This window comes from Podarcis tiliguerta (genome assembly GCF_965153285.1).
Source record: "Podarcis tiliguerta genome assembly, chromosome: 4".
In the NCBI taxonomy this organism is placed as follows: Eukaryota; Metazoa; Chordata; class Lepidosauria; order Squamata; family Lacertidae; genus Podarcis; species Podarcis tiliguerta.
In genome coordinates, this window is record NC_139537.1 from 40,837,395 (window position 1) to 40,863,057 (window position 25,663).

General features: G+C 42.2%; 1 protein-coding gene across 4 annotated transcripts; it reads left to right on the top strand.

The window, feature by feature from the left end:
• Positions 1-425: 425 nt before the first annotated feature.
• VGLL3 (vestigial like family member 3) lies at positions 426-25,663 on the top strand. 4 transcript variants are annotated; one of them, XM_083439294.1, is made up of 4 exons: positions 426-983; positions 13,309-13,417; positions 17,467-17,970; positions 23,952-25,663. In XM_083439294.1, the coding sequence occupies exons 1-4, from the start codon at positions 750-752 to the stop codon at positions 23,993-23,995; spliced, it is 891 nt and encodes a 296-aa protein (XP_083295420.1). In that variant the 5' UTR covers positions 426-749; the 3' UTR covers positions 23,996-25,663. The 4 variants fall into 4 exon arrangements, with proteins under 4 accessions (XP_083295420.1, XP_083295417.1, XP_083295419.1 ...); XM_083439291.1 differs by having other exon boundaries at positions 427-983; positions 13,171-13,417; XM_083439293.1 differs by lacking the exon at positions 426-983 and adding an exon at positions 1,033-1,168 and having other exon boundaries at positions 13,171-13,417.

Below are 25,663 nucleotides of genomic sequence, written 5' to 3' on the forward strand. Positions count from 1 at the left end.
AATCTTTGTACTTTTGTCTATTTTCTGTATTTATTTCCCAGGATTTGAACTAAAAATTTGGTGATTTTCTTGAGTCAAAATGAGGTTACCCCTAAACATTTTTTAAGGAAAAAAAAGCAGTGGCAGGGCTCATATTGTCTAGTTAAAACCCTTAATTACAGGGACTCAGGTGAAGGGTCTTTGGCGACCTGCCCAGCTCCTTTCCCCAACACTTTCTTTCACCTCACCTGCAGTTACACTGACCAAGTCGCTCTGTCAGCACGATCCCAGTTGCCAAGCTCGCCTCCCCTTCTCCCGCGCCTCGGTTGCCTCGCTTTCCCTCGTTCTCTCCAGGCGCCGCTGCTTTCCCGGGCGACGTGGGAAACTCACGCGGCAAAAGGGGCGGGGTCCGCGCCTTCTTTTTTCCCTCCGCGCCTTCTTTCTCGACCAATCCCCTTCCCAGCCCGCTCTGTCCGGATACCAACTTTGAGCCAATCGGAAGGCGGCGGGGCGGAGTTTGCCAAGTTGGGCCGCGGCTCCCCCGCGCCCGGGCAGCTATTGGCAGAGCGCGACAGCCCCGCATTGTGTCTATGATAATCAGGGCGGCGGAGGCGTGCTGCCCCTGCTCTGCCTCCCTGGGCTGCGCTGCCTCCTCCGCCCAAGGCAACCCGGCTTCTATTTAAGCGCCGCGGCGGCTCCCCGAGACTCCCGAAGATGACGGCGCCTCCGCCACTGGCCTCCGCAGCCCGAGGCTCCGCGCCCGAGCCCGGATGGGAGAAGGCAGCGCGGCGACCGGCACCGGCGGCTGGAAGGCTCGGCTCCCGCTTCTCCGGACTCTGGCATTAGCTGGTCCCGCGGCGGCTGCCATGAGCTGCTCCGACGTGGTGAGGCACCAGCCGCAGGCGACGTGCTGCCCGCCCCAGCTCAAGCTGCCCGGCGCCGTAGCTGCGGGTCCCGCCGCCCCCGGCGCCTTTCCTGCGTCGCCCTTCGCGCACAGCCAGCAGGTGAGACCCTCGCCGGGGGCGCAGGAGGCGGGACAGGCTCCATTCTAGGAGCGGGGTGGGAGAAGACCAGACGGGGCGGCTCAGTTGGGATGAAGCGAGCCGCTTCTCCGAGCGACTCTCCCGCTGGTTTTACACGTGTTTGTGATGAACCTGACCCAGGTGGCCAGCTCATGGCCCTGATTCCGGTATGTGCGAGTGACGGATGCAGCGGTCAGGGGGTGATGCACGTGTGAACGAGGCTCCAGCGTGCGCTATGTCTTAAGCGCGTGCGACGACCTGTGCCTTGAGTATTTGTGCCTCTAAGCGAGTGTTGACATAAACGTCGATGTGCGTCACTCCTCGTATCTTAGGAATGTTTATGTCCTTCTTCACGGTCACCCGCTCTTTCTCGCACAGACGCCCGCTTTGTCTCTCCCACGTCGCCGGCACATACATTCCCTTGGGTGCGGCACACACTGCCTGTCACTACTTGTGACAGACAAGGCATCGGGGCTGTTTGCCACCACGTGTGTGTTTGTGTACCTGGGCGGGGTGGCGGAGAGGGGGACCGAGCCCCAGCCGAGAGGGGAATGTCAGGCGCGCCGACCTGTGAACAGAGAGCACACCTGGGGGTCAGGGGTGTGGGGCAGGAGAGAGACAGGCGGCGACTGGGACCTAGACGGAGCGGGTTTTCACGACCTCCCGCTCCCTGAAAGCAGCAGCAGAGGCGCTCCAAGTCACCTTCGGATCTGACGCGGAAGTTTCTTGGCGCTTTCCAGAAACTCAGATAGCAGAAACAGACTTCTTGGATGGGACGGTGTCCTTTAGTGGTGCCCGCAGGATTGCCCCCTCTGGCGAGTTACCTCACTTGCTCGTGACTGTGAGGAAGTGGAAAGGCGGCAATGAGAGAGGTGAGCGTCTGGACCTCGACGACGCGTGTCTGTGCGTCTTAAAAGCGCGCGTGAGAGCGGGGAAAGTTGGGCGTGCGTGTGAATGTACTTGAGACGGCTTTGGACCCCAGGGTCTGGAGTGTATGTCCTTTTCTGGATTCCAGCCGAGTGACTCGGGTTGCCCCGACTCTGGGGCCGGACCCTTGCGGGGCTCGCTTTCTCGACAGCCACTCGGGTTGCGAGAGCCTCGCCAGGTAAGCAGGAAGCGCTTCTCCTCGGCCGCCTGCTCCCATCCTCCGGCACCTGAGGCCCAGGGCAGCCCCGGGGCTCGGTCCCGCTCCTAGAAAAGATCGCGCAGGGCTGAGTCCTGGCTAAAGTTGCCCACGGGAAAGCGGAGGAGAGCTCGTCCGCGTTACTTGGGCATGGCGCCTGACGAGATCGCTGGGCGCAGACACCTTTGGGGCGCTCGATCATCGCACCTTGGTTTTGCTCATCTGGTTCCCGCCCCCCGAATTCTGAATTAATGCTGGGATGGTGCCCTTAAGGAAGATTGCATTTGTGCTCTGACTTCTGAAGGTATGCTTTCGAAAGCAAGCTCCATTTCTTTCAGTGGAACTTATTTCTAAGTACAATGGGATGGATTGCGAGATCTGTTTGTTTGCGAGTTAGTTTCGTTGATTCTAACAGACATACTCGGAACACAGTTGCTTTGGAGGGAGATCTTTCTGTCCATACAATGCAATTTGGGATTGTGGTATGTAAGGGTTTACTTCCAAGTAAATGTGCGCTCCTTGAACTTGCTATCCTGGTCAGTTGTAGGTGTTGCCCCGTTCAAGAGCATAGCCAGAAAGTCATTTTCGTAATTGCAGTGAGTTAAATGGGTCTGTATGTTGGAGCAAAAGGTACAACAGAAGAGTTTTGTGGTACTTTACGACTACCAGATTAATTTGGGTTTACACTTTTGTGAACTGAAGAAAGTCCTCTTCATCAGATGTATCTGATAAAGTGGGCTCTACTACACAAAAACTTATGCTGCAACAAATCTGTTACATTGAGGTGCCACAAGCCTTTCAGTAATCCTACACAGGTCAACTCAAGAGTAAGCCCTATTAACTTCAATGGGAATTAAGTCTGTATAGGACTGCAACCTTTACTGCCTTTGCTGTTTTAATTGCTTCATTTGGGTTTTTAATTGAGAGCATTGCTTTGTGGGTGTAAACAGTATTACTTCTATACCAAGCATAATTCATTGTAATTAACTACAACAATGGCCTAGTTGTACGTTCTGCATATTATTACTATGGCTGCAATCCTGAACACATGTACCATGTCCTACTGAACACAGTATAACTTGCTTCTGAGTAAACATTCACAAAGTTGCACAGGATGTCTAATTGGTGTGCAGGACACCTCACTTGATAAAACAAGCCCCAATACTGTGTTTTTTGTTACAGTGCTGTTTTAAAGTACTGAGTTCTTTTGCAGAAATAAAGGAGAAGAGGGTTGTTGTTGTTTAAAGACAGTCAAACATCTTGTTCTTCTAGTAAAGCGGCAAGGGCTGTTTTTACCCTTTAACTGAAGAATCTGATGTAACAAAGTAAATCAGGAAATTCTTATCAGGCTGACAGCATTTTTAGACTATGCTTGTGCGTGGGTGAAGTGGGACTAATATTGACTTGGCCCCAATGCAGTCATCTGAGAATACATTTTTTGGTTGTTGCTGCATTCCATAAGGTTTTATCATTATTATCCACAAAAATTGTTTTCTCCGTATATGGGAAGTGACCCTTAATACCAGCTTGCCTGGGAGACACAAATATGGGCTAAAATACAAAATCCCTTTTTCAAGTTTATTATTTCCTCTTTATTCATTGCCAAGGCAGTTTGAGCAATGCTTGGCTAACCTTTTCAGGTCCATTATACATGGACAGTAAGAGCATGTAGAATTTGGGATGTCTTCCCATCACCATCATCATTGAAGTATACTGAAGTTTATTTTGCAATCTGGGTTATTACAGTTGCAACTGAAACCATTTTACTGATTTGTAGTTTTACTGTTTAAGCATTCCACAATTTCAAGTATTCTTTGCTAAGAGATCAAATACGAACAGATGTTCCAGTTTGCTATCATATTTGGAAATACAGTGTAGCAGTGGAAAATTTAGGGTTTATATACCTTAAATTTCTTCATCTCTACTTTTTCTTTTTACAGTTCCAGGTTTTGAGCATCTTTTTTCATCTATGTATTTTTAAAATTAAGAAGTCGCTTTCTTTTTAGGAGACTACTGAGTCCGTAGAGCGTAGCATTTATTTAAGCAAGTAAATTTCTTTGTTGGCAAATTGTTAGATCTTTCTTCTTCTATATGCCACTGTCCCTATGTTTTCTTGCCTTGATCTTTTCTCCTTGGGTTTTTGTTTCATTTTTTTCTATATGAATCTTAACAGCGATAAGAAATCGGTGATTAACTTTAATTGTTGACAACCTGAACACAGGTATGCTTCATTGCCTGAACACAGGTATGCTTCATTGCCTGAACACAGTTTAGTTTAGGAAACACTTTACTTCTGTTTGGCATGTCCCCCCCCCCCCACTTTTTTATATTTCCAAGCTGGCAAGTTTGTAAAGAGGTGATGACTCTGCTCTTTTCATGTATTTATGGATTTCTGATTTAATAAAACCTGAGGGTAATAACTATGATATTGCGTAACATTGAGAAGAACCCCGACTCTCACTGCTATCTAGCAGAGGTAATGTGCCTGGAGCAGCTTCCACATACTGTTTTCTTTGCTGGGTCACATTCCTTGCAGCTTTTGCTACACACCGTAAAAATCTTCTGTGTATGGCACCTATGGCTGTATGCTGGTATGTTCTGACTCAGTCCAATATACATCCCTGTTGGCATCAGCATGGCGAGGTTGAAAGCACTGGTTCCTTCTAGGGAGAAGAGGACCAAATCTAGCCTTTCCCTCAAACAGGTGATGGGCACTCTCAGAGCTTCACCAACTGTGCTGGTCATCTGTTTCACAGGTGCATGTGGATAGATTTTAATGGAAGTCGACATGCAGGGAAATGTGTCTGGGGAATCTTTGGTCTAAGACTAAAAATTGTAAAAACAATCACACTTCCTTTACCTTTGCACACTTGATGGTTATAGAATGGCAACATTTAAAGTCAATAAAATTCAGAAGACGCTGCCAGTGATATTTTAGGGGATTTGGAATATTTGTTTGCCTATGTAATACTTTATAAGCCCGTAGCAGGCAAAAAACAAACAAACCCTAATACAATAAAAACCCCAGATTTGGAAGGTCACGATAATATTTTTGGTTGGCACGCTTATTTGTGGTATGAAAAGGTGAAAGTACATAAAGGTTTTACAAACCATATAATTAGGAAAAATTCGTATAGAATATGGGACAAATACAATTTTTTATTGGGAACCAAAACACCACTTTGGCTTTCACCTTTTGAAGCCATAGCAGTGAAAAAGAAAAATATGCCGGAAAGTTGGGCGACTTATAGAAATTTGCTAAGAGAGGAGGGTGGAGAATTTAAATTAAAAGAATTTAAGGATTTACCAGGAATTTTAACAAAATGGTAACAATATCATTTGAATGAAATATTTAGAAAGGATATGAAGCTGGGGTTTGGGGAACAACTATCACAATTAGAGAGAGACATGTTAAATTGTAATGTTTAAGTGATGTCTAAAATGTATAAGATGCTCTTGGGTTGGGAGACAAAGGATGAACAAGTGAAATCTTCAGTGATAGACTGGGTAATAGATATTAGGCATAATATAGAAATGGAAGCATGGGAACGATTATAGAATACAGATGTAAAATTTACAGCATGTTATGGTTTAAGTCAAAATTATATGAAAATGCTATATAAATGGTACCTAACACCTAGTAGATTGGCAAAAATGTATAAATCAAAGTCAAATAAATGTTGGAAATGTAAAGAAAAAGAAGGCACCTTTTTCACATGTGGTGGTCTTGTTAAAGCTTACTGGGAAATGATGATATATAATGAATTGAAAAAGATGTTTAAGATAACATTAGTAAAAAAAAGCCAGAAGCTTTTCTCTTGGGAATTATAGGATTAGAACTACCCAAACAATATAGAAATTTATTTATGTATGGGACTATAGCGGCAAAAATGTTATTTGCCCCAAAGTGGAAGGATATAGAGGTCCCAACAAAAGAAGATTGGATACAGAAACTAGTGGAGTATGCAGAAATAGCAAAACTTACTGGAAGAATAAGAAATCAAGACAACAAACGTTTTAGAAAGAAATGGAAGTGGTTTATTGAGTATTTACAAACAAGCTGTAAACAGATCAAGACATTGGCAGTATTGTGAAAACCTGCAGTTTTAAATATATATATGAGATATATATGGGACGTGGGTGGCTCTGTGGGTTAAACCACAGAGCCTAGGACTTGCCGATCAGAAGGTCGGTGGTTTGAATCCCCGCAATGGGGTGATCTCCCGTTGCTCGGTCCCTGCTCCTGCCAACCTAGCAGTTCAAAAGCATGTCAAAGTGCAAGTAGATAAATAGGTACCGCTCCGGCGGGAAGGTAAACAGCGTCTCCATGCGCTGCTCTGGTTTGCCAGAAGCGGCTTAATCATGCTGGCCACATGACCTGGAAGCTGTACACTGGCTCCCTCGGCCAATAAAGTGAGATGAGTGCCACAACCCCAGAGTTGGCCACGACTGGACCTAATGGTCAGGGGTCCTTTTACCTTTACCTATGAGATATATATATATATATGAGAACAGATGATTAAAAGCAATTTGAAGTATGCAGGAAAGGATGAAAATAAATGCAAGGAACCGCAGAAAGAGGGGAAAAGGAGTCAAAACTTGAAAATATTAAAACTATGATTAAATAATTGTTATAATTTATATAAATGAAAATTATAAATAAAAAATAAAATATGTTAATAATCCCAACCATGGCTTACATAAATCCTAACATAAACAACAGATTTAGACAGTTTCATTTTTCCCCTTTTCCCTTGGCTCTGTCTAGCCTGTTCTGCTTTTGGTGTTGACAAAATACAATGGGAAAAGAATTCCAAATTCATTTTCTGTTAATTATAATTTAATCATGAATATTGCAACAAGCTGATGTTTTCTGAACTAAAATTGAACAATAGATTACTCACTACTTTAGCCTTGATCACGCCAAAGTGAACTTTCAGATCCCACTGATTTCAATTGGGATGCTTCAGCACATGTTTAGATATTTTCCTATTGAACCACTGGTATGGTGAAGACGAGTACACCTTTAGACTGCAGCATGCCCTAGATGGACAACCTGTGGCCCTCCTAATGCTGTTTGTCTATAACACCCATCACCCTTGACTATTAGCTATACTGGGTGGGGTTGATGGTAATTCCTTTTGCATGCTTATTAGGATGGTTCTTATGATAGATTGGAAAGAAACTGGCATTCATTTCCCATAGGCAGCAATGGCCAACCCAACTGCTTACCTGCTACTTGGGGTTGGCCATTGTTGCCTTTGGAAAATAGGCAGTGACTAAACCGCACTAGATTATTTCATATGCTGTACTGTAGTTAGAATCTCTTGTTCCATATCCCCGTATTTACTTACCTGTCATGCCTGCTAACCAGGTGATATTTTAAAAACACAGGCTGCATTTAATTGGTGGGAAGGGGATGGGGGTTGGGGCATGCTGCTGTAGGTGGAGAAAGGAAGGAGAAAAGACGATAGAGGAGAGCCAAACATTTGCAATTGCCAGCAGATGGACATCAGCACTGAACCAGACACGTTTGGCCTGTGGCCTGACCATCCTTTTCATACCAATGCGAATTTATTCATATCAACACTCACAGGAAGTGTGCTTTAAACTTTGCTGCCGATATCCAGTTATGCCTTCAACAATTTCTGACACTTCACCTCATCACTAAGAAGTTTTATAAGCATTGATCCAAGAGACTAATCTGAAACTGTAAACAAAAACATCAGTTGGTTATATCCAGTTATGTATGTCTGCTCTTGGAAGGCTCTTTCCTTTAGTGGAGGCTTCCGTAAATGAGAGGTGGGAGGAAGAGAGTTTTTGCAAATCACACCTTTCTTTTATAACTGCCCCCACCCTGGTCACCTCCTGCAGTGCTCCAGAGGGCCTTCCAACATTCTGGAGCAGATTTCTGGTGGGCACAGTGGGCTGCAAAAGGGAAGGCAAATCATCAAATACTGCTCCCCCCTCAGTTCATGGGAACTTCTGCTAGTTTTAAGAGCCTTCCAAGAGCTGAGAACCACAATAGGCTAAAACCTGTATTTTTTGTTTCCAAATACGATGCCATTAAAAAATAAAGGGGGAAAGCACTGAAATATGTCACACAGTTTATAAAAAGGTTGTAGTTTAAAATTCTGTTCTGTAAGTTATGTGAATGCATTGACTTAGGAATTTTCAGGGTGATTGCATTCGACATGCAATTTGTACATCACTTTTGTAAATGTCTTTCTCTTTACACACACACACACACACACACACACACACACTTGTTCTTGTCCTTTTATTATTCAGTTCATTTTATTGGGGCTGCAAATTGATCTTGTCCTATTTTTCATCGCTGGAAAGACCTTAAAGCTTATGGGGATCTGTTTTCCAAAGCTCCAGGATATCTTTATAATATGGGGCTAGACTGTATCTCAGTGCAAGAGGGCATGTTTTGCATGTAGAAGGTGCCAGTTTCAGTCTCCAGTTTAAAAGAATAATGTAGCAGGTGCCAGGAAATAGCTGCATTGAATGCGGTTGGACTAGATGACCCCTGGGATCCTTTCCAACTGTGCAATTCTATGAGCTACTCTTCTGCAAGAGGAAATAACATAGCTTGGTCCTTTATAGTTTAGAAAAAAGATGAGTAATAGAGACCATGTTAAGAGATATATATGGTGTAGAGAAAATGGACCCTCCCGCAATATCAAAACATGGGGTCTTCCAATGAAGCTGAGTAGTCAAATACACACAGTTAAATTATGGAATCTGTTACCACAAGCATTGTGATGGTCACCAACTTTGATGGTTTTGAAAGGGAATTAGACAAATTCATGGAGAATTGGGCTGTCACTTACTACCATTCATGATGCCTATATACCTCGAGGTTTGGAGTCAGTGAAGAACCAGAACAGGAGACGACTATTGCCTGGCAGGCTACATAGATCTTTGGTCTGTTTTTGTAAGGCATTGTACCAGTGAGGGTGTGTTTAGTGATGGCAGAGAGACCTATGGGGGAATAATTCCTGGTTTTGTTCTGTGGCATCTTTGCAAGATGGCTTTGCTTATTTCTGCTATGCAACATGGCGTGCCCTGCTGCTATTATGGTTCATGCCACAGATGATGCATGGTTATGCTTACAGCAATGTTGACTCCGCAGTATTGTTGCCACTTTGCTGACAAAGGGTCATCTGTTAATACTGGTCAAATGGCACGGGTTGCAATAGCAGCCATCCTCTGAAATGCACTCTCAGAACTCTCATGTGTGCAAAGGCTTCTCCATTCATTTTAGTCAATTTATTCATTGAAATGAATGGAGAAGCCTTAGTATGTACTCACATCAAGGTGCTTTGGAAGAGAACCATAAGGAATAATTTGCTTTAAAAGTGTTAGTAAAGTTTAATTTTATGGCTAGGATTCCCCCATCTCTTGAAGACTGCCAATGAAAATCTAACTTCATAACATGAACAATATTGAGGCTCAAAGAGATGTCTTAGGAATTGTCCTACTGTGAAAACTTTAAGGGGGGGGGAATTCATTTGGTTTCTGTTGCTTTAAAATGTATATCAAGTATTACCCTGTTGTTGAAACAAACATTCTAGGTATGTAGAGAAAGTTTGCCACTAGGCTGGTAAAGTGTTAGCATCTCAGGATAAAATAGGAATATCAAAGATTCAGCTTCATTTTCTAAAATTAACCAAAATAACTTTCAGCAATAACTCTTGGGATGAGAAACAGGAAAGATTGAAATGCAAATGCTGTGAGAGAGCCTTGACCATGAAACGAAGAGCATTCCTGCACAGAGCAGCAGCTCTGGATATGAGTTTTAATTTCCTGAATTCCACCTACTATATACAAACGCTAGCAGACTTCCAGGCAGTAGCATCTGGATCCCAGGAACAAGTTTCCACATTGTCCCCTTGGCCTACCCTTCACATGTAAATTTTCCTGGTTCGCCATTTGAAAATGATCTCAATAAGCTAAAAACAATAACAATAAAATGAAATCTGCAAAGGGCAGAGTCAAACTGCTACATTTGCAGGGAGTGTGATGATGCCCAAACTGGCCCATGATGAAAAATAGAGATGATAATGTATGACAGTGAACACTGCAATGCAATTTTCTTCCCGTTGTTTTTTGCTAATATATGACACAGTTTGCCATGTAAGAGGGTGTGTAAACTGGGGGGTGAGGTATGAGTACCAAGGGGCCTGGAGGAAGAGCTACATTTTGCCCCCAGGGCTGTGGTTGCTCACCCTGTTCTTTTGTGATGTGAGTAACAATGTGTTATTTCTAAGAAACTGAAAATACTAACTTGATGCTGCTGAGCTGAAGGAAATGAAACAAGTGAAAGCTATAAAACGCTGGACTCTTCCTCTTTTGCATACTCTCTCACATCCTCATATCCATCTTCCCAGCTGCTCATGCGCCCATGTACTTGAACTACAACTCCCATCAGTTGCGGGCAGCATGATGTGCTGACTAGGTCCTATGGCAGTTTGCAGCCCAAAACATCTGGGCAGCACTAGGTTGGAAAAGCCTGGGTCAGGCTAAAATGCTATTTAACAGACTACTTCTTTGAGAGCCTAAGAATGGTGGCAAACATTGTGCTGCACAGAGGGTGAAGGGGAAGAATGGGAAACACTAAGGGCTTATCCATACATACCTTTTGCCCCACTCTTTCCAGGCACAGGTCGGCACCTTAAAGCTCCGTGTCCCACCCCCTCCCTATTTTGCTCCAGAGCTTTCCCTGTGAAAACCTGCTCAATCAGAGCTAATGTTGGTTTGGTATTTCCACGGACTAACATTTGCTCCGATTGAGCATTAAAGAGTATATTTTCAAGGGGGAAGCTCCAGAGGGGGAAAGAGTGCTCGGACCCTGAGCTTTAAAGCACAGGCTGTACCAGTGGATGAAAGGTAAGTGTGGATAATAAGCCCACAGAGAGCTGAGTTAAAAACCTGCAACCTTTTTGATTGCAGCGTGCCTGAGGATGGTGTAATGCAAGCAGGGACAATCTGATGCTAATAACAACTCCTTCTGCAAATAACGTGGAAATTACTGGGGGGCGGGATGGAGTGACTTAGAACAAACATACCATGTGAGCCATTCCTGCTGCCTGCCACCACCAAGGAGGGGGATTCATCCGCCTGCCAGTTCCTGGAAGCCCCTTACTTCCCAAACTATGGTCTGTGTCTAATGCTTAAGTGCCAGTTATAGCAGTTAAGAAACAAAAGCACAAACTGTCATGAACCAAAATATATGCACAACAAGTTCATATGAGAAAGGGGAACTAATAGCCCTGGATAATTGACATATGATACCAGAGTTGGGAGAGGAGGTAAGACAAGAATCAGGTGGAGACTAGGGCAGAGGAGCCTCCACTTTGGTGTATGTATCCTGGTCCCCCAGCCAACTAGCTCTGCATGAGCAAGTCAGCCAAATGCTGAGGCCTCCATAGCAGGTGGCATGGCTGGCAATTGTACCCTAAGATGAACAGCCACTGGCCATGCAGCCAACAATCACACCCGTTCCCTTCTCTCCCCCATGCTGGGCACAAAGGGATGCTCACTGCCAGAGGGGTGTGGATCTGGGCTTCTTGGAAAACATTCGTAACATGGAACATCTGAAAAATATGTTCCATGTAAAATTGATCTTCACACTTAATTTATTTTGACATTTTCGTTTGATTTGACAGAAAAATTGTGGAGAGATACGCAGAGGCTTTCATCATCCAACATTGGTTTTAATTATGTTTCTCCCCCCCCCCTTATGAACTTTAAAAGGGTTTGTTTATCTCACAGCAATCTCATCACATTTAATCATCTTTTATATGCAATGTTTTTATAAGTTGGTGTTATGTAAAAAAATGCAGCATTTGCTTGAATGAGGGAAGAGCACAGATTTGTTTTGTATCTTTGGCAATGCTTACTCTCCCTCTCCCCGCTCACAAATGGCTCGATTCTGCTACCCACATCTATGTGTAGCATCCTCCTCCTCCACAAATGATAACTAAGCCCAGGAAAACTATGACAAGTGGAGGATAGTGAAGAATGCCTGAAACTGAATTATAAAGCTGGAATATTTTATAACGTTTTTCGCTCATAAGTTAGGGTTGGGAAAATCCCTCACTTGAACAAGAGTAATAATTCATCAGGTGGCTGATTGAGGAACAGTGCAATACTATTAAAAGCATGGTTATCACGAGGAATTCCTGCTGAGTTCAATGCAAAGCTGCCAGATAGGTGTGCATAGGCCTGCACTATAACCGCATGAAATTGAGCCACTTGAGTCATTTAAAACAAGACCAACATGACTCTGTTGGTAAAATGCAAGCATAGTCAATATTGAACCATCAAGTTTTAGTTAGACTACAACTCCCATTAGTTTGGCCAGAACAGCCAATGCTGAAGAATCATAGGAGCTGTGCTCAAAAACATATTGAGATTCCTGCATTGCAGGGGTTTGGACTAGATGACCCCAAGGGTGCCTTCTAACCTGACAGTTTATGATTCTATGGATATCTGGAGGACGCCTCACTGGCCACTGAATAATGGAAGGGGTTATGTTTTGATTTGTGCATTAATCTTGGTGGTGTTTGTTAGGTCAGTTAATTTCATTTGGTCTGCATTTCTACTTATCTAATCCCTATATGACGCAATATGGATGGCCATTCTCTGTGGCAGGCACTTACAGAACAGATAGGGCTGGCTACAAGTAAATGTATACAGTGGTACCTCGGGTTAAGAACTTAATTCGTTCTGGAGGTCCGTTCTTAACCTGAATCAGTTCTTAACCTGAAGCACCACTTTAGCTAATGGGGCCTCCTGCCGCTGCCGTGCCGCCGGAGCACGATTTCTGTTCTCATCCTGAAGCTAAATTCTTAACCTGAAGCACTATTTCTGGGTTAGCGGAGTCTGTAACCTGAAGCGTATGTAACCTGAGGTACCACTGTAGTAATATAAAATGTATCTCCATTGCCATACGTTAAATGCCTGTTTGTTTCTGTGGTCTGTACTTGAAGTTATCTTACTCTCTTTCTTTCTGTTTTTTCCCCCTTATACCAGAGTAAGCTAGCTGTATACAGCAAGATGCAGGAATCTCTGGAAGCCACCCTTCCTAATAAACAAGAGGAAGATGAGAAAGACCAGCCTACTGATATGGAGTACCTTAACTCTCGCTGCGTCCTTTTCACTTACTTTCAGGGTGATATTGGGTCAGTAGTGGATGAACACTTTTCAAGAGCTTTAAACCAAGCTAGTCGCTTCAGTCCAGAGACTGCCATTTCAAAAAGCAAGACAGGGCTATGGAGAGGTAAGGTTTATAAGCAAAACTTGGTTACATCTCATTGACTTTATTCCTTTGGTTTTCTGAGCACACACGTTGGGTTTTATATACGCCTTCAGTTATACGTTCTTTTTAAAAATTAAGTTGCCATACAACACCTGGACGGCAGGACACAGATACACAAAAATCTGACCTGCAAAACCAGTGTTACCCATGCAGTCTGATGAGCCACATGCAAAATTTGGAAATTCCTGGGGAAAATTAGGAGAGGAATTCAACATCACACCATTATGATTGTTCCACTAGTGTAAGCGTTTTCCCTTACACTAGTGGAACAATCTCCTCTCCTGCATGCTGTTATAGCGATTCTCCTAACCCAGGGGTGCCCAAACTTTTTTTCAAAGAGGGCCGGATTTGATGAAGTGAACATGCGTGAGGGCCGACCAAAGTTATTGAGCATTTTAAAGAATTGAACTTGTTGAGCTTTTTTAAGGATTTGACCCCAATAAATGAACTGCCACAGGGGCCAGATAAAACTGGCCAGGGGGCCACATTAAAAGACTTTGGACATGCCTGTCCTAACACTTCTAGAGCCAATGGGGAGGGGACCCCTTTGCACTCTCCTCCTGGATGCTATTCTGACGTCTTGCATTGGCTCCCACTAGTGGAACTGTCTGCTTGAAATCAGCTCCTAGCTTTCACCCATGAAAAGAGATGTGATGCAGGAAATCTGTAACTAGCATTTTCTTCTGTTCCTCTTCTTAACTAGCAGCCTCGTGCAGTGGCTTTGATAACTAGAGAAATAGTACTTAGAGAGAGTGCAAAACCTGCTTCCCCGATGCTATTTTACCTTTCTGAATTGCCCCTCCCAACTGTAACTAGAGCAATGGGGAAACCATGCAGGTACCAGACATGTTAACTGCCCCACTTTGTCCAGCTCCACTTTTTAAATCTTCAGAGCAGAAATATGGGGCTCCCAATTGGTAATAATAAAACCTACAGGGAGATCCTATGCTTGTGGATTTTATGTGTTGCGTTGAGTGTGACTCTCACGTTACGGAATTAGTCTCAGAGAATGGGAGGTTGCCATGTGGAAAATTCTTTAATATTCACACCTTTAAAATGTCACTTTCCTGCAAGATATTATAGTGTGGCAATGCAGGTATTGCTATCTTATCATCATGCTATATAGTTTGGTGGGTGGATAAGCATCATGACTTCGGAAAGAGCTGGCCATTCCAGACAGATGGGATTGCTTAGTTTTACAAAATTAATGAAACCTGGAAAATGAAATGGGAGTGATAGTTGGGATGTATTTGGTTTTCTCCAAGCAACTGAATACTACCAAAATGGGTATAAACAGTATCAATATTATCAAGTCACTTAAGTACTTTATTGAAATCTCAAAACCTAAATCAAAGAACATATGAACACTTAATGCCTGAAATGATTGTGTCCCGCATTTACAGCTGAACTATTACATTGCCGAATAGCTTTGAGAAGGAATTGCACTCCTTTGGCTATCTTTAGCGCAAGTGTGGGCAGATTGCAGGCATATTGAATCCATTTAGGGGTTTGTTTGTTTTTTGTTTACTAAAACCCCATGATCCACCCTTAAGTTCTTTATGCTTAGAATGGAAGAATTCTGACCTTGGTGACAGATAATATGAGGATGGGCAACAGCGGATGGCATGATGGGGCTACACTGCATACCTGACCTCGCCCCACCCAGCCAAGACACTGCTGCATCCTGGGCCGGAGAGCAGGAGTGAGGTTGGCAGGGTGCAAATGTGCCAGAGGATCTAATCTGTTGTTCCTGCTGGTGTGTTTGCACTGTGCCAGTCTCTCTGCTGCCTCACCCCTTCTCATCTCAGTACACAGCACAGAATTGTTGAGCTGAAAGGGGACGCCAAGGGTCATCTAGTCCAACCCCATGCAATAAAGAATTCCTGACAGATGGTCATCCAGCCTCTGTGTAAAAACCTCAGTTTTTCCGCCATCTTCCGCAGCCGCTGTCCAGAAGGGACGTCAGATAAGCCATGCAGCCTGGCCATGTTGTCTGCTACTGAGTAAAGGAACTGAACAGAACTCACCATCCTTCTATACAAAACTCTGCTCCTAGCTATCCCATATTTTTCATATTGGCAGTACAATGAGTGTGCCATTTTGTTGCTGCTACTGCTTAACAATTAGGAGTGATAAATCCTTTCCGATTTACTGCAGTTACATAGAGATCTACTGGTAGATGCAGATTTACCTACTGCCACCTCTGCTTTAGCATCTTAACTAGCCATCCTAATGCAATTCTCAGGTGACTCTCACCAGAGAGGAGATGGTTTCTGAGAAATTAAAAAAATATATATGTAAAAATGCCAAGATATCACCTCACCAGATAGGAAGTGTCAAAATTGTTTTTTCTGAGGTTTTTTGTTTAAAAACAACAACCAAAAGAGATTAAGAAGTTGTCTCCAAGAATTTGGTTGTGCAAGAGGTGAAATGTTTATGAATTGGGTGTGGAAGCATGATGACATTTCACAAATATTCAAGAATGTTATTTTAAAGCTCTACAGACCTAACATTCCCCATGCACATTTAGCACAGAACAGAGGAGTGCACTTTTATCTCTTGGACACTGAAACCATTTCCCATCAGTTATATGCGAAGGCAAACTTAAGGTCTCCAGAGTTCCCGAAGGATGGGAGAAATGGATTTGACTGTGTTGCTTCCCTTTCTGTGGTTCTCCTTCCAAAGCCTTCGTCTTCTGCTGAGCCATCCTCATCAGAAAGTACACTGGGCTAGATAAGGTTTTTCTTCAGGGCATCTTGAAGTTCTATTGAACTCAGGTGTGATAGGTTCTGAGTAGAATGCTTAAGCTGGTCCCTGCACAGCTCTCTACTGGGATACATACAGCAAGGGCCTCAGTGGGGCACATGTATATTTTTTGATGTACAGTTGATTAACTTTTGTTAAAATTGAAGTCTTATTTTTAAAAAAATAAAAATAAAAGGTTAATGAGTAAATCCATTGAATATTGCAATTTATTAGATATTATTAGATATATTTATTAGATATGAAAGCTCTTTAGCTTAATAAAACAAATAAACCTTTGCAATTGCCAGACAGATAAATAGACAGACAGACAGACAGATAGATATGGGTGGGTCTGATAAACACCCCACTGAAATGTTCTTATTTTTGTGATATTTCTGTGACTTTATTTCCTCACCATCAGCTACAGGCATCTTCTTCCATGGCAACATCTCTAGCTTCCCTTATTTCCCCCAAAGCATCTTCCTTTCTACTTTACTTCAAATCAATGTTTGGGCAAGAATACTAGTAGTATCTCTGCCAGCACTATCATTACATAGTAGAATCATTTACCACTCCTTAGAAAGATGGGATTTAAAGTATGTGATTTCATAATGTAATGGCATTGGACTTGAGCTGTGTTTGAATTGCAATCTGCTTAGGTCTAAAATCAGCTGTTCTGTTATATTTCCAAACACATTAAAAAAATTGCTGATTAGACACTAAAGTGGCCAATTACTTACGCCCTTTTTGGTGAGCCCTGGGGTCTAAAAAGAATTTTAATAAAATAGAAAAAAACCACACACCATAAATCCACAATAAACTTAAGAGACGAACAACACAGAAACCCAAATACAAAAGCAGCGCAATGAAACCAAAACAACAAACTGGTGTATAGCAAAAAACTTATGGTAAATAGCCCTTAAATGCATATATTAAGACTGCCACTGTGAATTAAACATATATCGTAAAAAGGCCTGGAAGAACATAAACATTTTAACCATGTGAGCTTCCCTAGGGAGAGCATTCAATAGTCATGGGGCCACCACCAAAAAGGCTTTCTTTCTCATAGTTGTCCTTCAAGCTATAGCTTGAGGAGGCACATGAAGAAGGGTTTCTGGCAGGGTCCAGTTATTTGTGCTTTCACCAACATTTTCAAAGAGTTGTCTATGGAACTAACGTTCGTTTCTTTATTCATGTTAGCAAAGCTGTTTATTATTCAAGATCCATGGAAGAATTTATCATCATTTTGATGTTTCTTTTAAAAGAGAATGCAACAATCGCAAGCCAGAGGAGTGGTTTCCCAGCTTCGTTTTGGACCAGCTCTTATCAAACTCCACCTCCACCATGCTTAAGTGGAGTGCATCATGACTTTCCTGTTACTGCACCAGGCACCTTCTCAGCAGCAGATCCCAGCAGCTGGCCAGGACATACTCTGCATCAGACTGCTCCACCTCCTCCGCCGAGTATGCCAGAATCTTGGCATTATCCATTAGCATCTCAGGTGAGCCCTTCATATGGACACATGCATGATGTATACATGCACCGTCACCATCCTCATGCACACATGCATCATCATCACCACCCGACTTCGCACCTTGACCCACGGTACAGATCTTTGCTGATGCCTTCAGTTTGCGCAGGCAAGATTCCTCCACCACAGTGTGATGCAACAAAGACAGATCCTACTGCTGTCACCAGTGCTACCTCAGCATGGGCAGGAGCCTTCCATGGAACAGTTGACATTGTGCCAACTTTTGGGTTTGACGCAGGTAAGCTGCAGCTTTCTCTTTTACGTGGTTCGTATTTTAGGAAACATACGTCGTAACCAAGCAAATTCTCAAGACCTCCACTAATTTGGGGGGGGGGGACTGTGGCACTGTAGATGTTGCTGGGCCCCCATCTCCCATCAGCCACCATGGTGAGTTATAGTCCAAGACCAACTGAGGGGGTCACAAGCTCCCCACCCTGATTCTTTCACCTGATCTGTTAGACATGAATCCTTGATGTTGTTAGAAAGGGTTGAAGTTGCAAGAATGCTAAGATTTGCAATGATGATCTTGAAGAATTAGTTCTTTACTCCCACTGAAATCATAAAGCAGACAAAAACATATAACACACTTAATACAGGCAAACAATCCCAAGGTTCAGAGCTCTATTGTTTGTAGCAAAAATTTAACCACAAACATCCTGTTGTTATATAAAGTCAGTAGGAACCAGATACTGGCTTTCTTGTTTTGCAGTTCTACATACCCTTCCTTGTTCCTTTTTTCAAATTAGACAAACTTAGGATTCTTCTTTCTGTAAGCCTGCAATGAATCTGGTTTCTTACTCAATCCTGTTTGAGAATGAGATGTTCTGAATTCACTCAATGTGGACCCAAGAGATCATAAAGTGTTTTCCAACCCAAATGTGATGTATAAAACTTCCCCAAAACAACCCAGCATAAAAGAAAACTGTCATTCTACAGGGCAGTCTTCCAAATAAATTTATTCCAAGCACAAAACACTTTTTCTCAAATTACTTTTATAGATGTGGCTCTGCCGCACCTATACAATCTCATTTCAGCGCTTTGAGATGCTCTCTGAATTGGAAGACAAAAGTTTTTCCCTGTGAGCTCCATACTTTGTACCATTGGAATGACATCTGGTCTCATCCATTACCCTGCTGCAGACATCCCAGCAGGTCTAGCTAGCATTTGAACCACAAAGAATTGCATGTTAAGTATACATATCACGTTACCTTGTGGTAATTCAATATTCATTCTCTCTCTCATGCATTATGTTTCATGGTCCCTTGAAAATAGATTAAAGTGGCCACTTGTGTATTGCTAAAAAAAGAAGCTATGCATCACCAAAAAAAGGGACACAGATTTGCATTTATTGGATTTGGGTAAAAAAAGTAAAGGATCCCTGGACAGTTAAGTCCAGTCAAAGGTGACAATGGGGTGCGGGGCTCATCTCGCTTCAGGCCAAGGGAGCCAGCATTTGTCCACAGACAGCTTTCCAGGTCATGTGGCCAGCATGACTAAACCACTTCTGGCACTGTGGAACACCATGACAGAAACCAGAGCGCATGGAATTGCTGTTTAGCTTCCCATTGTAGCAGTACCTATTTATCTACATGCACTGGTATGCATTTTGAACTGCTAGGTTGGCAGAAGTTGGAACAGAGCAATCCATTGTGTGGATTTGAACTGCTGACCTTCTGATCAGCAAGCCCAAGGGGCTCAGTGGTTTAGACCACAGCGCCACCACATTTACCTTTACCTATACTGGTTTTATGTATAAATACAAATAATAGAAATATAATATATCTGGGAAAGACTGTGGCCAGGTGATCATTTTGCCTGCTCAGTCTCCTGTCTGGATGCTAACTGTTGATGAGAAATAAGTTACCAATCTATTGGTTCTTTACCTTTAAACATGGCATGAGTAGACAAACAGCCCTTCAAATAGAGCAGGAATGGGGAACCTTTGGCCCTCCTGGTGTTGCTGAACTACAACTCCCATCAGCCCCAGTTGTAGTTCAGCAACCTCTGGAGGGCCAGAGGTTCCTCACACATTAAACAGAGGACTCCTTCATGAGGACTATCCTCTGACAGCCCTTCAAACAGAGCCATCCTCTATAAAGTATGATACACAGCCATCCTAAAATGGATTGAGAGTCACGCTGGAGCCGTGTCTTGAATGTGTACCAACTTTCATTCAGATATCTTTGTCTTCAAGGCAGATGTCATTACCACAAAAAACCTGAAGATCCCAAGCGGTCAGGTTAAATCAAAGGCCTTACTTGGCGTAGGCAGTAATCTGTAAATCACTCCTAACTGATAGAAGGGGTAAAGGCCCACCCTGTTGTTTGTCTCCCAGCAGCTGGTATTCAGCATCATACTGCCTTTGAGTTGAGACATTTCATTTACTTAGCTATCACTAAGTTATGATATGTGGCAGGTGAGTTTGCAGCTGGTTTTGACTTGCAACGCTTTATGCATCTCTGGAGCCCAATATGCTCAAGGATCACCTCTCCTCACACAAACCACCTCAGATCCTGTGATCATCATCTCCATGGGAGGTCCAGAGGGTGGCATCAAAAGAACCTTGTACATCTCCCAGAGTGTTTGAGGGCTTGTGCCTGTCTTTTTACACTTCTAGTGGAGAACACTAGTATATCTCAACTGTATCAAAGGGCGACCTGAAAAGTGAATTGGAAAAAAAGGAGCACATGTCCCATGAAATAACTCTGTATAGAACTGGCCCATGCAACTGCATAGCTAATTCAACTGCAGTGAGCCCTGCCAGCCATAGATCTGAAAAAAGTTGCTTATTCTACTTCTCCCAGATGTGGAGAAGTGGCAGAACCTCAGGCTAAACTTACTGGGTTAGGACCTAGTTCAAGTGATGCTTAAGCCAAGGGCAGATTGGGCAAAAGATCAAGGCTCACATATAATGTGTAATTCTTGCTTGCCTTTGCCTGTTAATATAGAGTAGCAGACTACAGACTTTAGCAAGCAATGCTACATCTTAAATTGATTTTCCTGTACTTAAAAATAAAGCTGTTGTTCCAATTCTCAGACTGCAGTTTTTGCCATCAAGGATAGTAAACCCACCTTGTTTTTTCCATACAAGTCTGACATTACTGTTTGCAGGTTTAATATAAGAGTTTATATGGGAAATAGTACAGTAGATGGCTCTCACAAGTATATATCATATATATATAAAAGTTGTACCATTCACATAGTATTAGATGATAGTCTGTTTCTTTTAGAAGGTTCTTTGGATTTGGGTTTCAGAGAACAGAGCAGTGCAAATGCCCTGTCTCACATTCTTGTACTAACTGCTACAACCTAGCAAGCTTCATTCTCACATTCTCCTTTATTGGGGAGAGAGTAAAACAGCGCTGCTTTTGCTGCCTCGGGAAATTAAGAAAAAAACAGCACAACTGAATCCTTAAAAGATCTGGGCAATTTTATGGCCATTAATTATGTTTGCAGCTGTACAGATGACACAAGAGTAATTAAATTTCATGCTGCAGGTTGTAAAGTGATCGTCTGCTATGACTAGGAGCAATTGTTAGCCCCTTCATGGGGTCTGCCTTTTGGCAAGGTGTATTTATGAGCAAATTTCAGCTGTCTATGACTCTTGTCATAGAAGGCAACATAAAGGTGCATCTGATAGCAATTCCAGTATTCCTTGCTGTCTAGACAATTGGATTGTCTGTCCAAGGCTGCATAAGGAATCTTATTTTAAGATTTTATTTTTTTTTAAAAAGGACAGGCTCAAAAACCCTGAAAGGGGCTGCAATTTGTTCATGGGTAAGTGAAAGTAGGAAGGAAATGAATTAATATTTTGGGATGGGGGTGAGTGAGGGATGGCTCTAATTTAACTATTATTATTAGAATAGAATGCTAATGGCCCGGTCCAGCTTTTCAGTTTCAGAGCTTGGGTCCAGGGGTCAAAACTGAGGTGGCATCGTCAATGATGGATCCAGCCCATAAATGCATGCGTGACATTTAATTATGCATGCAGTACTGACTTCAGGTTTACCTGAACACAAACATAAATGATAATGACCATATTATAGCGTGCTGTATATTAATCAATTAGCTTGCATTTATTTGAACTCAGGGTAGGCTTTTCCCACATATGTAAAACAGTGACAAGTTCCTGTGCATTTACTTTTTATTAATCCTTTAGGGATGGAAAGATGGTGGAAGAAGAGGAACTTGTGGCTCTTTAGACATTGAACTAAAAGTTCTACCACCCCTGCCCATTGGACTGGGGCTGGTGGTAACTATACAACGTTTAAGTGCTCCTTACCGTGGTCATTGCCCTAATCCCAACAGAGCTTGCATGTGGATGTTATATGCAATTGTGATGACTCATAGAGAGCTTTGAAATGTTATGTCCACTCATGGAACACTGCCTGGGGGAAGGGATTTCCACAGTCTACACAAAAGATCTGTAACCATTGAATAAACACTGGGGCTCAGGGAGAATTCACACACACATTTCTGACTGAAGCAGCTGCTCCAGACTCATCTCCGCACACCCAACATTCACAAGTGGCAAAGTTTTTTTTGAGTCTGCATCAATACAGCAAAATCTCTATTTACCTACATCCATAATGATTGAAAATGAAAATTAACATTATCAGGGACAAGATTCCATGCATATATCTCTATCTATCATCTATCATCTATCATCTATCTATCTATATCTATCTATCTCACTGAGCATTAATGAGGAAAAAAAGTAAAATGTGTCTTTTAAGACTACGAATTTGCTCTCAAGAATCACTGGCTAGATTACTCCTAGCTCCTGAGAAGGACATATTCATTAAATGAGGATGCAGCAGACCAGATATGAATACCCTTACATAGCCTTGTTAATGTTAAAAGATTACAAAACTGCACATAAATGAATCTGGGCCAGTTCCACAAAAGCATAAGGAAATGATTCAACAGTAAGTAATTTCAAGAGTGTTCCCATCCCACCCCCTTTAGTGCAGGAACTTCAGCATAATCTTTAATTTCACATAAATGTTTTTAATAACTTATTTTATTAAAAGGCAAAATAGACCAAAGATAAAGGTCATAAAGAAATATTGTTACAGCAGGTTGAGATCAGTATAAGGATGGACATTATCAAGGAACTTGTATGTTCCAAAACATTACAAAAAGGTACCCATTTTTTCATAATAATATCACAGAAATATTTATGTTTAATTTATTAAGATGGAACAGATAATTGTCTTTGCTCTTTCAGTTGCCTCTTTGCTTAAAATTTTCAATGATTGTTAATGGATTCATCTTTTTGGTAAAGTTTTTGGGGAAGCTTTTTTTTTTAATGCATTTAGGAAGTTGCTTGTTTTTCATTGGCTCTTTCAATTTTTTATTGCATTGGGCAGCCTTTTATATGACATTTTGTAATCATTTACTGTTTTATTCTTTATGTTTTTATGTTTGCAACAACTAAAAATAATGGGGGGCGGGGAGGCAAAAGTGGTTTGAAAGGCACATTTCTGATGGGGTTCTTCTCTTATTAGGGCTGTCCAAATACATTTTGCTCCTTGAGGTGAAAGACAAGTTGAAGCCTCTCTTCATTCCATGTAGAAAAGCAGGTCCTTTGGAGGACGTGTGGCCAGTGCATCTCTATTCAGTCCTTGTCCCTCAGGATCTGAGGTGGCCACTTCACTTAGCCTGATGGTCAGTTGGTTGGCCAGATTTTATCCTACTCTCACCTCTGGTCAAGCAGGCAGTGCAGGTTTCAGAAATAATGCAAAAATCTGCCAAATGTGTGTACCAGAAGCAAAAGTGGGATGAATGTACATGCAGTTCTTCTTCTTTCAGACTACTTTAAACTGAAAATTATGATGCATCTCAGGCACATAAATGTCATTTCTTAATGAAACCAAATGGATGTTTATGTCAGATGATTTAAATCAATATGTTTTGAGTCAGGTACTACTTTTTGAAATTGGACAGGGGGTGGGGAGTCAACTACAGTACAGTCTATCACAGGTGTAATTAACTTTTGTCCCAGAGTATGATCTGATGGTACCTGAGGCCACCATCCAACTGAAGCTAAGCAGGTATGGGCGATGCCTGGATGGGTGACCACCTGGGAACCACGTGTATGTTGCCTTAGGTTCCATGGTGAGAGAAAGGTGGGATGTAAGATGATGACTGATTGATCACATTAAGCCACTCAAACAATGCAAGTTTAAACTTATTTCCTCTTCCCTTTCAAAATAGGCATCCAACATCAGGACAAAAGTAAGGAGACATCATGGTTCTGAAGTACCAAAAAATGGATTTTACCAGTAACCAGTGTTAAAAGAGTTCCCATCTTGTGAAGGAGATACTACAGTATTATTATTTTTTACTGTTTCTTCACAGTGGCAATAAACATTATACTAAGCAGATGATGAGCAAACCAGCCATATGTTATTTTGGATGGAGCCTTTACCTCCAGAAGGTCATTTTAAAGTCCCAGGACATTAAGAAAAAAATCGAAAACCTTTCTTTGTATATCATTTGTCATCTGAGCCTGCTGAAGCATTTCTCCAATCTAACTTCTCTATGCTCCTTTTAACAGTGTTTTGCTTAGATGTGTGCCATTGTCTATATACTAACGCATACCCTTGACTGTCAGGAGACACCTAGCTTTGACCTAGAGTCCTCCTTCAGGAATGCAGTTTTTGTAGTTCTTTATGCATCTATTTTTGTAGAAATACAGAAAGTTTGCATCAGCACTGGTGGGCTATTTTAGAACAATGTATTTTTTAAAATTTAAAGTTTTGAAAATTTTAAGTTCTGTTTTAAAGAACTTGCTCTCAGAGACGCACTGGCAAATCTTTTGAAATGCATAGGTTTTTAAATGTCTGATGTGGTTGTATGAGATTTTGTTGTTGTGACCTGAAGTATCTTGTCATGATCAAATGGTTCAATCCCCCATATAACAACCCCACAAGATCTTGAATGTACTTTGCCTTTCGCTTAAGCAATTGTTCAAATGTAAAATAGTGTCTACGGCAGTGCTCTTTCGTTGAAAAATGACTATTTGCTTTGCTGCTTCTGATGACAACTTTGAACTGGGTACCTGATAAGAATATGTTGTTGAAACAATGAAGTACAGATGCTTTTAACTGAAATCCTAAACAGATGGGTAGCCTTGAGCCTTTAAATTAATCTCAGCTGCAGTGTTAACATGACAGTAGCTGAAGAGAGATGCAGCACCTTGTTGCTTGAGGTACATACCCTACTTTCCTGCCAACCTCCACCTATAACCTGCTAGAACATAGAGTGGGATTCCAAGAGCAAGTTTAGGTGTCTTCAAGGGACTGTGTGCACCATTTAATTTATCACTGTTTTCCTCTTGAAGGGGAGACTGATTTAGAAGATCTTTCCCTAGCCATACCATTCTTTGGATCCAGACCAGAGCTAGCCAAGAATTGCACTGGTCTATGGAGCATGTTAAATGCCTTGCACAAAGACACTAGTACAGTTGTCTAAGTACAAGCATGAACACAGCACAGTAAGCTTTTGCTGGTGCCACAGTTCTGGGGATAGCACCTTGTAGCACAGGCCTGTTAGCTGCTGTGCTGTTCATAGAAACAGGATCTTCACTGAAAAATTCATTGAATATCAATGGGGCACACAAATAGGTATCAAGACTATTAATTACCTAGCTTATAACCAAACATACTATTATTGGGCTGGGGTTTTTTTTTTTTTTTGGAGGGGGGGATGATATTTCCAATGAACCATTCTTGTGATGAGGAAAAAAATCTAACAGGAATTATAGAGTCTGAAGCATATTTTGCAAGTATTGATAGGTCGTGGGGGGACCTTTCCACCAATGGCTTTTGCATTCTGAATCGGCCCCTTTTTGGTGCAGAAACTTTGTATATTCCAAAAAGCTCAGTATTTTCAAATCCTGGGATAAAGCTACTCATTTTCCACAA